The 15340-nt window shown below is 41.8% G+C and overlaps 1 protein-coding gene across 1 annotated transcript; it reads right to left on the minus strand.

Moving 5' to 3' along the window:
* Nucleotides 1–765: 765 nt before the first annotated feature.
* Nucleotides 766–6757, minus strand: rassf8b (Ras association domain family member 8b; the record flags this gene model as incomplete). The annotated part of the gene is made up of 5 exons (XM_083692460.1): nt 766–893; nt 3718–3847; nt 4301–4920; nt 5090–5440; nt 6646–6757. The coding sequence occupies 5 exons, from the start codon at nt 6755–6757 to the stop codon at nt 766–768; spliced, it is 1341 nt and encodes a 446-aa protein (XP_083548586.1).
* Between the last annotated feature and the right edge of the window lie 8583 nt (nt 6758–15340).

A 15340-nucleotide genomic window follows, 5' to 3' on the forward strand; every position in this document is an offset into this window, starting at 1 on the left:
TCTTTCTCTACTAGTGCCACTTTTTGCATCGTCAGGATTGGGCCCTCTTGCCTCTGTGTACAGTAACATGGTTTCTGTGGTTTTCACAGCTATCAGACATTTTGACTACTTGACCTTTCTATCATTTTACAGGTATGTATTGCATGTTTGTATTAGTAAGTTGTGTCTGTCTTTTCAATTGCAGTGTTGCTTGATACTTTAATGTAGAATCTTCTGGGTTCTACTGTACTCTGTACAATTACATTTGTTAACCGATCAATGAATCAAATCAAAAGGAATCTCTGAAGGACCTAATTTCAAACTGACCACCAGTTCCTCCAGATTCCCCATAGATACTATATATATATCATGTACCATACCTCTCACAATCCATCTGTCCACTCCTTGCAGATCTTTAAGAGAGGGAACAGAAAAGTGCATAGGGGCTAGGAGTCCATTTGGAATTGGGCCCACCTCTACAACATAACCATTTTAAATGGCGTCTTGAGCCCTTTAGCTGTCCACTTTATCTGCAGGGCACATAAGTCAGTAAGTCGGGCCCCACAAGGCCAAACAAGGCCAATGTCCACAATGCAGTAGTCTTGTGAACACAGAGAAACCCTATAGTTGTATTCTAGAACACACTCATAGAAGAAGAAAAAGGGTAACTGTGGAAGAACAGGGAGGATGAAGATCTAATGGCGATTCAAGGGATGAATCATCCAGAAGAGAACCAGACTGAAGCCTGGAAAAGGGTCAGCGATGGTGGCGTGTTGACTTTGGCGGTCAGACGTAGATGCCCTCAGGGTTCAGGCTCGATGAGGCTGGGTTCTGGAGCGCACGGAGGTCACTAGGAAGGAGGCGGGATGAGCCCTGGAGTTTCAGCGAGCCTGGGGGAGGAGGGAGGCAATGGTCTGTCAATTATCAGTCACTCCATCAATATATTTAAATCATCAAAAATTAAACACAATAAATTGTGTCCTGGCTCTCTTCTGGCTCGGTCCCTCAGTCTCACTCTGGGTTTCTCTATCTGGTTATTCATATCCTCCCTCCCTTTCCCAATCTATAGAAGGCTAAATGTATGCCTTTGCAAATTAAGGAGGATTTGGCTCGATGGATGTGTTAGTTCAGGCAGGGCACTCTAAGTCAAATGTTGCAGGTTCACACGTATGCAAAAACATCCATCACATGTTCAGGGACAACACTTAAAAGCACGGTCCTTGAACTAATAATGTGCACCGAACGCTTCCGTCAGGAAAAATAACTGAATCTAAGCTTAAAATAGTGATATGTGTGGATGATGATTTAATTGCTGATGGCATTGTTAGGTCCATCAATCAGCTCAGAGAGAGGTACTGCCTTCCTACAAACCACTAAAGGAGCAAAGCTTTGTCTTTAACAAAAGTACAAAAGGTAGTTCTACAGGTATCTTGGACACAATAATCTTTGGACGCAATAATCCTTATTTTTGTTGAATAGAGTCTAAATAAATACATTAAGTCAATCCACTAGAGGGCAGTAGTAACTAATATACCATGTATAATATCTCCATGTACAGCCCATAGCATTTAATCCAGATCAAAATTAGCCTGCGTTGTGATTGTCCCTCCTTGCTTTTGAATGGCAATGTAAGAGAAATCTGAACCAGATCTCTTCCAGTGGTATGCTCTCCTTTGTTCCAGAAGAGTTGCATAGTCACAGCTGCCCTTGCCATTGGGGCTAAAACTTTGGAGATCTTAAGAGAGATCTTTAGTCCTTTGGTCACTCAGTTCTTTTAACTCATTCCTTTTATTACATTTAAGGTTTTAGTTTACCATGCATTAGTCTCTACAGTTCTCACATGATTTGATGGTTTGAACCTCCATGGCCGCTACATTTTTATCCTCTAATGTTTTGTCTTATCTTTTTAATTGTATTGTCTTTTCTGCCTGTATTTATTTGTTCTTTTCCCGTGAAACGCATCGTGTTACCTCCATGTACGATGTATGTATGCCATATAAAGTTAGATTTGATTTGATTTGATTTGATTTACTGTATTATTGTGTAGAGCCTCTTTCTGCTACTGTATTACTGTGTATTGCGATGTTAATGTACTATTGTGTATTCTTTGTTTTAGAAAACAACAGCTTTTGAGTAAGTACTGTCACACAACTGGATGACATGACAATACATGTTGAAATAGTGACTTCCAGTTTGTTCTAAAATCGAATCAATTGGGGACTAAATCTAATGGGAGAAAAAAATATTTTTTATTCAGACTAACTGGCCCGAGAGAGCTTTACATGATGTGGCAGAGCACTGATTTTCAGCCTGATCCCCACGGGTTCATGTCGGGTCTGGCCTGAATTTCTGAGAATTAATTAGATCGAGTTCAGGTTGAGTATCATGCAAGCATTATGGTGTTCATAACTATAACAATTTTAGCCCAGCCACCTTGCAACCTCTCCCTCTTTCATCATTATATCCGTAATATTTCCAGTGAGACTTAACTCCCAGGCCAGGCCAACAATAGAAAACTAAACTTTTCCCTTCCTATTAGCTATCCTGCCTCTCTCTCATGTCCTTCCCAAACACCAGACCTAGGGCTAGGCAATATGGCCAAAAATGTCACAATACATTTGTTTATATTGGTCGATAATTATTGTTATCACAGTATACATTAAATAATTCTCTATGTACAGTTTGTAGGGCATGTTCTGCTTAGGACTGAAGCCTCAATAAACTAGAGGGTTCATTGTGGTTTAACAAATCATATATTTATTTATTTATTTATTTATTTTAGAACATTAAACAGAATCAAGGCAATACCACACAACCAAAAATAGGCATGATAGGTAGAAGGCATGTAGCTAGAGGAGGGTCTAAAAGAAAATGGTCACTTAAATCAATAGGCCTGAGACCTCTAGCAAGACAGCTGTGTTGTTGGCACAACCAATCACATCTTTAAAACTAATATAATAATTCAGGCCTAATTATAAAAGAAAGTGTTGCTTATGAAACGTATGTTTTTGTATCGGGCAAAACTGGCAACTTTTTTAATGTTTTGGTAAAACGTTGGACAGTTCTTATGATAAACTGGATGGATAAGTGCAAATGTTCGCTAGTTAGCTGAAAAGTTAGACATTTTCAACTATCTGGGCTTTGTTCAGTCACTTTAACACCTTTTATTTTCCATAACTTAATGTGAATTAATAAACAGACATACGTATACAAATAGGTAAACTCATGCAACCTCAGACAGAACTCCTCAGAAATTCTACATATTGAGGAAAATGGACACAACTAGACGAAAAATATTTTATCCAAAATGAATGTCATCGTTATCATGGCATATTTTATCATGATAATTATCAAGATCGTTTTATACAACGAGTTGATAAAAACAAGCATTGTGATTGGCAGAGAGACGTTGGAAGCCGTGATTTAATAACGATAATGTCAGTTAAATCACCTATTATATATTGATATTCCTACGCAGCAGTAGATTTGTGTATCACGTTCCCTTGACAACATTTGTAGTTTTCGGAACTGTATTTCTCAGTGCAGGGTAGAAATCACAATCTATCACAAAACAAATCATATAGCATTATTTTCTTATCACAATTTTCGGATTTGTTTGTGTAACCACTCTAACTTGGTTGAGGTTTGCCAGTGCACGTTGTGCCTAACTCCCCCCAAACCCATGACAATACTGACGCTCCTAGTAGACCAGTAAAACAACTAAAACATTTTTCTTACCCGTATTATCTTCCTCTTTATTTGGTTGGGCTGGCAGCACGGTGACCTTGGTGCCTGTTTGTTGGATGAACTGCTGAAGGTTCACCTGTCTCAGCTCCTTGGTCAGCTGCTCCAAGTTCTGCTCTCTCTCCTGTTTCAAACAATCAGTCAACCAACAAGTCATGTAATTGAGTGTCCCAGAAGGAATTACAATAAATAATGCATTCAAATGTTCTGTATAAAAAAGCTCAAATCTGTCAATGACAATATGAAAATAATACCAAATTATCAAACTGTGCCTTATATAAAGCCATCAATCGTTTACGTGTATGGCCAGCCAATTAGCAAAATGTGGATCGCTGAAATCATCGACTGAATGTCTAATACCCTCCTCCTCCAAATGCTTTACCTCATACTCCCACACAATGTTTGTATCCTGCCAGTTAACATTAAATAAGGGACCAATAAGAGGAAACCTCCCAACATTTCAGTCAAACCAGTAAATGGGTTTCCTGCGTAATAAAAAAGAAAATCAATCAATCAATCACTTAAGAAGTGAATGAAAATGTAAAAGTGCAACATTTTCTGCTCTCCCCATTCTCACCTGCAGTTTCTTGCTGGACTGTCCCAGTGAGCGGTCCACCGCCCTCCAGCTGCTCTCCAGCTGAGCCGTGTGTTGGGTCTGCAGGTCCAGCTCCACCCTCATCTTCCCCACCTTGGCCCGGACCACCTCCTCGTTGGCCTGTTGACTGTGCTCCACCTCCTGCTGCAGCTGCTCCTGCTCCAGCCCTGTCTCCATGCCCTGGATGCGGGCCAGGTACTCGCTCAACTGAGCCTCACAGTCCTGCACGCGGCCTCGCAGCTCCAGCAGCTGCTCCCGGAGCTGCCACTCGCTCTCCTGTTCGATTTGCAGCTCGTTCTGCCAGAACTCTTCCTCCTCCATCTCCACCTCGTTCCTCCGCAGCTTCTGCTCCAGACGGAGAAGCTCTTCCTCTAGCCCGCTGCTGCCCTCGCCCCCTTCTCTGCCAACCCCACCACCACCGCGGCCCTCTTCGCCGCTCTCCCAGCCCCGCAGCTCAGCCTCACAGCACTGGAGCCTGCTTTCCAGGAGCTGGAGCTTGTCCTTCTGGAGTTGCACCAGGCGAGCCAGCTCACAGGTGGGGCTGGGGGGCACGGCCGACATGCCTCCACCCCTGCTCTGATTCAGAGCTCGCTGCTGCTTGGCTTTATGTATAGAAGGAGATATGGATAGATGGATTGATGGGTGGATAAAGAACAAAGCCACAATAGCCTTACAAGACAATATCAGTATTGTAATTAATAAGATAAAACATTAAATAAAACACTGAAAAACACCTTAACAAGGCCAATGAGCTCCAGTTGATGTGCGTACCTTCTGCATCCCGGCCCTTCCCGAAGATGTCTCGCAGTCCCTTAGCCCCGCCGGTGAAGGTGAGCGATTTACGCTTGGGCTCCCTGCGCTTGAGGGACCGGTCAGCAGCCGATGGCCGTAGCTTTGCCAGAGGGGGGAGGCTCTGTCGGTAGAGGCTTCGCTCAGGGACACGAGCTGAACCGCCGGAATTGGGCCGTTCACTGAGTGAGGGACCGGTGCGCTGGAGAACCAGCTGCACGTCACCGGCATACTGGCCCCACTTGTTGAGGGACACCACAGGGTTCTCATGTGGGGCGAAATGACGTTCTGTCTCTCGCCATTTCTCAATCAAGGTGTATCTGCCAGTGCGCCCTGGGAAAAAGGGAGGGGCCAAAGATCAGATTAATGGGATTGGAATTGATAGATTGCATAGAAACTGTGTGTGAACTGTGTAACATGTATTGAACCTACAAACTATAAGCCTAGTTTCAAGTATGATGTGCTATTGCAGCTCAAGTTTTCTCAAGGCTCTGCGGAACACTCTCTTACAAGATAACATTGGGTAGTACAGCTAACACTGGCATCTAACTTTGCACTCTCAGACAAAGAGATTGTATTCTGTTCACTATATTGTACCTTTCCTTCAAGGGTCGCTTGGGGTGCGGTGGTGTTTTTATGGGAGTACATTAGGAGAGCTGCGACTCTCATTCTTTGTGTATTCAGCTGATGCATTTTGTGATTAACAATTAGAACTTCACTCAGGGTTTTGAACTCTTTATTTGGTAAAAGGCTAACTTTTTTTTTGTTTTATCAGAATGCAGCGCCTTTCCAATGACTCAACAGTCTTTACTGCCTAGTCATGGTTATCCCCTCCTGCATTTAGACACACAGCCCAAACCCTTATCTGAACTCAACCTCAGCAAAGAGCAGGGAACCCATTCAGTTCTACAATTGACATAGTTTGTAGATACAGAAAGAAATATGGGTTCAGGAAAGTTTTTCAAATTGCTTTCAGGCTGGGGTTACAGTAAGGTTCAATACAATTCTTATCCCAAAATGTGTGTGTGTGTGTTCTGCTGTAGATAAGAGCTAATATACAAAGGCCACTGTTTGTCCCCCTAAACAGCTGGGAACCACATTAAAAGAACACATTCACATCAGTCACGAAAGCTGAAGCTGGATGATGGCCTTTCATCAAAGAGCCCTGGGCCAAACAAAAGACTGGAAACGTACAAAAGAGGCCGTGGGCCATAAGTCCTGCCTTGTTGTCAGAGTGAAAAGACACAAGCATTTAACTCTCACAGACAACCATCTGTGCATGGATCACAATGGAACAGTGTGCAAAAACCCTATGTAGTTTATTTATAAAAGTTGACAGAATTTCACTAGTGACTTGCAAAATCGTATTTCTTTATTGATCATTCTAACTGATTAATTCAGTAGTGTGCGATGAATAAGTGAAACAATATTTAAGTTCGTAGAGGTCACAATGAGAGCAAAAAGGTATGGACCTATGTAGACACTGGTACGGTGTTCAAATTAATGAGGCAAAAAATCTGTGAAGTGCTTTAACTCACCTATGGCCTGGGCCAGAGCAATGACCACCTCCTGGCATGTGGTGAGCTCTGTGACACCACACACGATCCGCTGCACTCCATCCACCCACACTTTCAGCTCCATGGCTCTCATCTAGGGGGCCTCATTCCTCCACCACTCCAGGGGGCACTATTTGTATTCTCTCTAGCATCCTGCAGAAGAGAAAGAAAGAGTGACCGTGTTTGAGAGGATCAACTTTGAGCAGGTGTCGACCAGCGTCATTCAATACCTGTTGCATGATGGGGATAAAATATGTCCGACTTGCTAGAAAATGTTGGCTGCATGAGATTTACCAGAGTTTTTAGAGCAAGACGATGTGAAGCTTCGCAATCACTTCTCACAGGCTGCATAGAGCAGCAAGTGCCTTCAAGGCCCTTTTCATGACCAATCATGAATGTTTTCTTTGGCATCTGTGTACATGGAAAAGCCCGAGATGTCGCGATGTTTAGGTAGGATAGGATGTGATTGCACATACAGTTGCTTGCATGAGTTTAACGTATTTTAATACTGAATATTCTAAAACCTACATAATGTTTGTATATTAAATACAGCTTACATACAACTTAATGTTGGTCATTTTAGTATCCTTTAATATACTTAAGTATATTTAAACTCAAGCATACCAGAAAGGGTTTTTCGTTTGGGAACTGTGCCGTTAGAATACAGTTTGTCTCTAAGTTCTGCCAAATGCTATTTAATCAGAGAACAAAATGTAGATACTTTAAGCCTACATGTTACACAACACTCAACTAGCTTTTTGAACAAATCTGGATGGGAAAAATGAATGGGGATTTTTGGCTTGAAGCAGTTCACAGAGTACATTTTGACAACCACTTTGTCTCTATTACACACAAACACTTCCGCATGTCACCCTACTGACCCATCCATCCATCCGTCCGTCCGTCCTTTGAAGCAAGTTTTTGCCAGTGGCTGATTTCTAATTTGTAAACTATAATTTAGGATGTGCAAAATCTCTGGTGTATTGTGGGTTAGGTTATAAATGGGTAGTTTAGAACAGCATGAGCAGTGGTCATCATGTCAAAAGCAGAACAAAATGACTGACTGGAGAGAGATGAAACAGGACATGACAGCTAAAGGACATGACAGCTAATGCCAATTCACTGATGTGAATAAAACTCAAACCTTTGCCTGTTTTGGCCCTGACCTTGTAGTCGATCGGCCCCGACAGTCTTTAGTTACATATGTTGCTTACTTGATACTGAGATACAGACACTCCAATCCAACTCATATTGCAACAGAACCCCCCTCTCTGAAGACTTTCTCTGTATTACCTGTTTGAAAAGTCACTTTCTTGCGCTGTAATACACTTTTGCATTTCATTGCCATGGTAACAACATGCTTAAGTGAATTACAGACAGATTTCCATCCCAATGGCCACTAAACCCCGCCCTGAAAACTAGCCCTCCCAACTAATTTTGCAGCAAGAGAGAACAGTTGCCACATTTAACCAATAGGTGTCTCCATAATGACCATTTAAGTGCAACTGGTAAATAAATTACACCCTCTCTCCCTCTCTCTGAAACTGTTGGATGACTATTTCTAAGTTTCCCTCCCTCGCTGTGTTGGCTGTAGTTATGATTGATAGGACTAGGGGATGTCAGGATACAACAAATGAGGCAAACAAGAATCACAAGGGAGAAATACAGTAGAAAATACAGTACTTTCAGAGTATAGAGCCAAAAGAAGAAGAAATGCTTAATTGTCCCATTAATTACGCAGGGCACTGTATGTAGCCATCTAGTGCTGTCTGTTGCACAAGTGCTGCTCTCACTCACTCAGCTGCCTGCTGTGCTCTCTCAAAACGCATACACACACACACACACACACACACACACACACCTCCCCATCACTCACTCACTCACGAGCAGCCTGCCTCACTACCTGATAGTCAGCAGGAGCAGGTCACAGTGAAATTAATAGTTGTTGTTTTTTTTATAAGAGGAATGCCCTGGCGGCCGAAGTGCAATTTAGAAGTATCCCAAAAACCCGCAGCCCACGACCAATAAATGTTCACCTGAGACCTTGTTCTGAAAGGTAGCCCAATTTGGCAGAAAAACCACACACATGGCAACCCTGATTACAGCGTAGTAAAGTCACTTTTCAAAAATGTAATGCAGATAAAGTCTTCAGATGGGGATGCTGTCATACTATTAGTTGGTTTGGAGTGTCTGCAAGGTGTTTACAAGGGGAAACACAACACTTACAAATACGTTTTAGAAACAGGTGACCTTAAAACGTGTAGCAAATTCTCCTTCTAGAGTTGCTATCAAACATCAACAAACACCAGCTCACTTGCAGCCATGTAGTTGCTGGTAAGAGGTACACATTATAATTAGAGTATGGTTTTGTTCCAATGCTTTTTTATTTTCAAGGCCTCAGCCAAAGATGGCATTTTCATTTGGTAATGTAACTAGGAATGTTGCTTTGGTCCCTCACATTAGGACTGAAGAGCACTTGCAAACTGCTGACAAAAGCACCTCAGCTGCAACGCACTCATTACAAACCTGTCAAGGAAGAGACAGCAGGTCTCAGTGCAACAGTGCTAATCTGAACAAGGAGGGCTCCTAGGCCAATGCACAGATGCAAATGGTTTAACTCTAATTTTTCCCCCTATTGGAAGAACATTCATTCATTATATACAGTCATTATTTTTCCTGTTCTGGATTATGATATGCTCTCTGATCCTCTAATTCCCAAACACATAAAGATGACTGCCACCTAATTGCCTGTCATGTTGGCTTATACGCACAGTCTACCCGTATCCCTGTCACCTGTGTCTACAGCAGCAGACAATGTGACTCGTTCCTTTTGCTGGAGAAGCAGAGTGATTTGTAACTGTAGACAGTTACTGCAGATTCCCTGGGCTCAAAGCTGCCTGTTAAAACCCTGTAAATGGGACTTTCCTATGCCATGCACAGCTCAGGGGGATGAGAGAGAGAGAGAGAGAGAAAGAGAGAGAGGCTCAGACTGGCAGGTGATACATCTTTACCTGGTAACGGTATTTGGAAGTACGCAGGGGGTGGTGGTATGGGGTGAAGTGGGGTGGGATAGGGAGGGGGTGGTGGTACGCAGTGAGGTGGGGTACAGAGGGGGTGGTGGTATGGAGTAAGATGGGGTACAGAGGAGGTGGTGGTATGGGGTGAGGTGGGGAGAGTGTGTCCTTAGAAGGCACTCTATAAATAAAGCTTGATTGATTGATTGATTGATTGATTTGTCTTGTGTTAAGTGTAAATGAAATCACCCCTCCTCTAAAAGCCACAGTGGAAAAACAGGCTTGTCTGTTAACACAGATAAAGGATTTCATGACTTCATATGTAAGGCGTCAACTCTAATCCTAACCTACATCTGAAATCAGCTGCATAGAAAGGAAAATGGGGCTACAAAATGTATGAAAATGAATCAGTTATGAATGCTTAATCAGTTATGAGTCATCAACAATAGTGACTGTTGGGTGGGTATGCAGTGTATGGGACTCATAAACCTTACAGCTTCTGGTACGGCTGTACAGTACCAATTACTTTTATACATAGTGGTTTGTACTCTGCTAAGTTATATTAAAGCGATGCTCCACTATATTTACATGTTATACTTGTCTAGCACTAGCATTCGATGTGGTATGTCAGAATGTCCTTCAATTCAAAATCAACATTCAAAATCAACTCTGAAATATTTTGCCAACTGTAATGTAAAATGTGTCTGTTTTAATATGCTCAGTTCAGTTTTAAACATACTAAATGTATTGGACTCATTTCCTAACAAATGTGCATGGAGCTGCCTCTGGTGGAGTAGCTGTGATTAACAGGAGGCTGGTCTACTGTGAGATGTTCTGATAATTAAAGGGCTTCAATGGAATTCATAAGGGTTTCTATTAAGTCACTGATACACAAATAATATGTATACATGATATGTATATCAACATGGTATCATTAATATGCGCATTTAGCAGCATATTAGTTTGTTGACATACCCTCATGCATAAATAATTTGATACACACCTAATTGTGACCATTTCAAAACAAAAGGTTAGAGCTTCTTTAGTAATGATCCCCCAATTCTGGTTGGTGTCTACTCAGGATCAGAGCATGGCATGGGCATGGGCGACGACCGCGGTCTCTGGCTGCTGAGGAACAACATGTTTGCCCATCAAGTGTCTGAGCTGGTCTGGCCTCCACTAAAAACCTGGAGCTAAACCTGGCTCCCTTTAACACACATCCTCTTCATGCCATAGTGGATATGCAGGGGGAGGGATAGCTCTAGTTATCCCTGAAAGGTGAAAGGTTCACTGTTTTGTTTTCAAGCTTTGCAAGGGGAGGGGGTGGGGGGGGGGGCTGAACCTAGTTGGTGCAGTTGTGTCACAAGATCAGTTGTTTGGGGCTATTTACATTTACATTTACATTTATGGCATTTAGCAGACACCTTTATCCAAAGCGACTTACAACAAATACATTTGTTTAAGTAAGTGAATCATCTATCCAACAGTCATCATAAGACAAAGTAATCAATGCTCATACCAGGGGCCATTGGCAGTCGTAATGCCAGAAGCTTTTTTTTTTTTTATTCTTTTTTTTATGAATTAACAGGAGAGAACTTGTACAGGGGGGTAGTGAGGGTGAAGAGGTCTCTAGGGTATGGGGTAGGGCTAGTACAGGGGGGGTAGTGGGGGTAAAGAGGTCTTGTATTTGTCTACGCCTGTATTTGTCTGTGAGAATCTCTCTTATTTCCTTGGACCAGACATTCAGCTCCAGCCTCATGGACTTCTGCCTGTGCCTGGGTGTGTAGCTGGCTGACGGGCAGGCCCTGGTCCTGGCTGTATATCATTCATAATGTTAGTTTTTTGGACAACAACCAACAATAAATGTGCTGTTAAATAGAAAACAAATGCACGATATTGTCAGTGAGTTTTGGTCTGTAAAACAAAGATGAACAGAAGCAATAGACCAATGATGAAATCTTTGAATGTTAAAGGGGTACAAGGGTGTGTTTATAGGTAGGGGGTTGCTGTAACAAGTTGCACACGAACAAAAGAGCACGCTGACGAGAAGGACCGCCCACATGGGCAGCGCTGGCATGACTGGATGCAAACAATCCCTAACTATGGCAACCAGGACCCAGCTTTGTTACAAGCCTAACACAGCTGACTGGATTGGTTGGCATAGGCCTGGGAAACAGTCACTGGCAATTAGAAAACAATCCCTGCTTTTCTGTCACTTCTTTTTTTTCTAAATCAATGTGGTCAGCGAAGGGCCACAAGTGGAATTGACTGGACTGGGACAAACAATTCATGTCACACCAACCAGTGTAATTGCTTTCCACACAGTTTTTTTCTGGAGAATGTTTTGTTGAAGCGATACAAGCATATTTACTTTTGAACCAAGAGTCAAAACCATAACCTGCGGCCCCTGCTTGTACTAAAACTTTAACTTTTTACAAATCTCTAACTGACATAAGTTCATCATTTACTTGTACGTAAAAGTCTGGGAATTCTGCCCAGAGAGCATAATGAAGCCAAGGCACAAGTGGAACAGTGGCTGACATTGCGCATGGCATTGTTGACATACAGTAAGTCCACCTGAGCAATTGATGTCTTACACATCCTCACAAAAACAGTATTCTACACATAACACATTTGCAGTATCACACATAAAGGTTCAAATTAAGAAAACATTTAGGCAATTGCAACATCTTTTCATCCCTATTTTTTGTGAACAAAGATCACTTCAATTGATCATGAGTTCATGATGAGTGAAAAAAAAAAAAAAGCATATACAATACACTATGTACAGCCACAGCAACTGACTACAAACAATATGGACATAATTCTTACGTTGCCTAAGTTGGATTGCAAGACCCTTGGTGTCTTCTCCACTAGTGGATATTTTAAGTAAGGAGCAACGAGTGAACTCTTAACACTAGTTGTCCCAAAGGAGGTCCTCAGCGCGATGTGACATTAATAAAATAACTCTGCTGTTGTGAAACCCATGTCCCCGTCCTTAATTGACTTTTCCTAAATGTCTGTTTTTAACATAGAAGTTAAAAACAGAAGTTAAAAACAGTTGTTTCAAAATCACACATCGAAAAAACTCTGGAAGCATTTTAATGACTACCACACGTTTTTTTGATTGCCAACATGTCCAAGTCACGTCCTGAGACGCGATTAACACCTGCTCCCAAAATCGGGCTACACTTGCCCAAGCCTTAGTCTAGCTTTACCCTCATCATGGTGATTCGAAACTGACCTTACAGTTATGAATGGCTTACTCATTTCAACCGTAATGGGTCGCGCACACAGACAGAAGACAATAACAGTTATTTGCATGACCAATGCACGATTACATGTGAATAGAAGCCAGCATACTCAGCTTCCGAAGAAGAGACACGTACCCTTCGTCACACCCATATGACGAAACGCAGGCTTATTGTTTTACTCAGGCCACAATAGTTTTTCTCTCAGTCCATTTAGACCTTGTTTTCAGTGAGCATCCTATGATATCTCCTCCCGTGTGTGTATGTAGTGTTAGAAATTATTTTTATAAAAACAGTTGCATTATAATGCTCAATAGCAGACGAGTAAATAAAGCTATTCAGTTCTTTATTTAGGGTGATTAAATTTACTAATTGTATTTGATATTCCATATGCAAATCAAATGAATTAATATGTTTTTTAATCATCTGAAATTTACTAATGTGATGGCCTGTTGATAAATGAGAGATGAATCAAGCATTAGTTCCATGGTACGTTGGATTAATACATGAAGGAGATAAGGGTCAGGTCATCAAGATAGATGCTGCAACACACACATAACATAAGAATGATGTAATGGAAAAATACTAGGCTAGGAAAGGACAAATCAGAGTAGGTGTATGTTTTCTTCAACAGGTCAACTCGTCCCCCAGAGGGAACGGACCGGCGATATCTCTACCTGGAACGGATCGTGTGTCAGGGGCTGGGACCAGCCTAAAACACCAACGAGAGGAGAGCCAAGTCTAAACCGCGGCTCCTCCCCAACCAAATAGCCAATCACAATCATTTTGTTTACTGTAAAATGCTTTGTTTGACATTTTGAATGTATCCATTTTTGGAAGGTTGGTTACAGATTAACAGCTTGCTGACTGTGATTTTCTTCGCCAAAAGTGGTCCTTGTACAAGTCTAGAATTTTGACATATACATAAATAGCTAAAATTAAGAAGTAGTTTGTCTTCTCCTTCAAATAAAGAACACGTTTTCTCACAGTAGGCTACAGTATGTATGTCTGTGTAAAGGCCAGTGATGTTGATAGCAATACCGAAAGTGGGCAGTCAATACGTAATGATGTGGATAATGGATAAGGCAAACAATTTGGTCCCTGTGTGTTGTCCATCAAAACCTTAGTTATAATACGGCTGCAAAGGCAGAAATTGACAACATCTATTTCCCTGGCAAACAAGTTGATTGCAAAAACGTAACTGGGAGCTTTTCCGCCCTCTGTCGAAAAGTCGCAGCATCGGGCGATTTCAAAAATTAAAATGTCACGATTTTTACCATTAAGAAAGTGACAATTTGATATTGCAAAGATAATTTGGAAACAGATCAAATGGCTGACATGCTCCACCACAGCAAGAGGAGAGTCTCAGCAGTAAGATGCTAATGTATGGTGGCCTAAAATCATAAGCACATTGTACATACAGTGTATGAGGGATGGCAGAAGGCCGTTCAAAGTGTGACAATAAGAACCACATTAAAAGTTAATTATCTGATTTAATATTTGCCCCTCTTTTGATATTACCTTACCTTTGGTCAACAAGTCATAGCAAAAATGACAGATAAGACCAGTAAGCTGCATGTAACATGCTGTAGCTGACAAACATCCCATCAAAATGAATACTCATGCATTGTTGTCATTTTGAAGCAATTCTTCAAATATCTCCATCACCAAAGGGCCTATATTTCTAACAATACTATGCATTCAATTAATCAAATAAATATTATTTATCCCAGAGGGGTTATTCAAATCTTACATAATACCATACGAGCTAAGTATCTTACTCAGTGCAACAAGATATAATTACTATACACTTTTCAGTAATAATCAACGTGTGAAAATTACCAGCGGAAACCCTCAGCTAGACCACAGACTCGCCCTCTCTCTGCCTGTCTAAAAATACATGGAATTTAATCTGGACGCTAGCCTCGGTGGTTGCAGGCAGATCTGCCAGCAGCTAAAATTTAATTTCCAGGTGACATAGGTTGGAGTAATGAACCAAGAATGAACTGGTTGCCTTGACCTACTTCTGAGGCATGGTAGCTAGCTGCAGTTAGCAGGCATCACAAACTGCAAGTTTTTTAAATTTAGTATTAGGATTAGGGAGGCTTCACTTGAAAGTAGAGGCCTACTTTGATAAAGCTTATACCTCCCCAGGGGCCTTGGGTGACTTCAGCCAGGCTTTTCAGCTCTCTGTATCTACTACATTAACTCTGTCAGCTCTGGGAAGGGGTGCAGGCTCAGCAAAATCTGCAATGAGCTGGATCAAGTGCCTCATGGAGTAATTAGAGAAACACTGCAGCAACACAAGACTCCTATGGGTCTCGGTGGCCCAGGCCTGCAGTATTTCAGCAGGCCACCCTTTGAGGTATCTTCCAGTTAAAGCCCACCAAAAGTTGAGGTGTGGCTGGGAAA

Source organism: Argentina silus (genome assembly GCF_951799395.1).
Source record: "Argentina silus genome assembly, chromosome: 20".
NCBI classification, from domain to species: domain Eukaryota; kingdom Metazoa; phylum Chordata; class Actinopteri; order Argentiniformes; family Argentinidae; genus Argentina; species Argentina silus.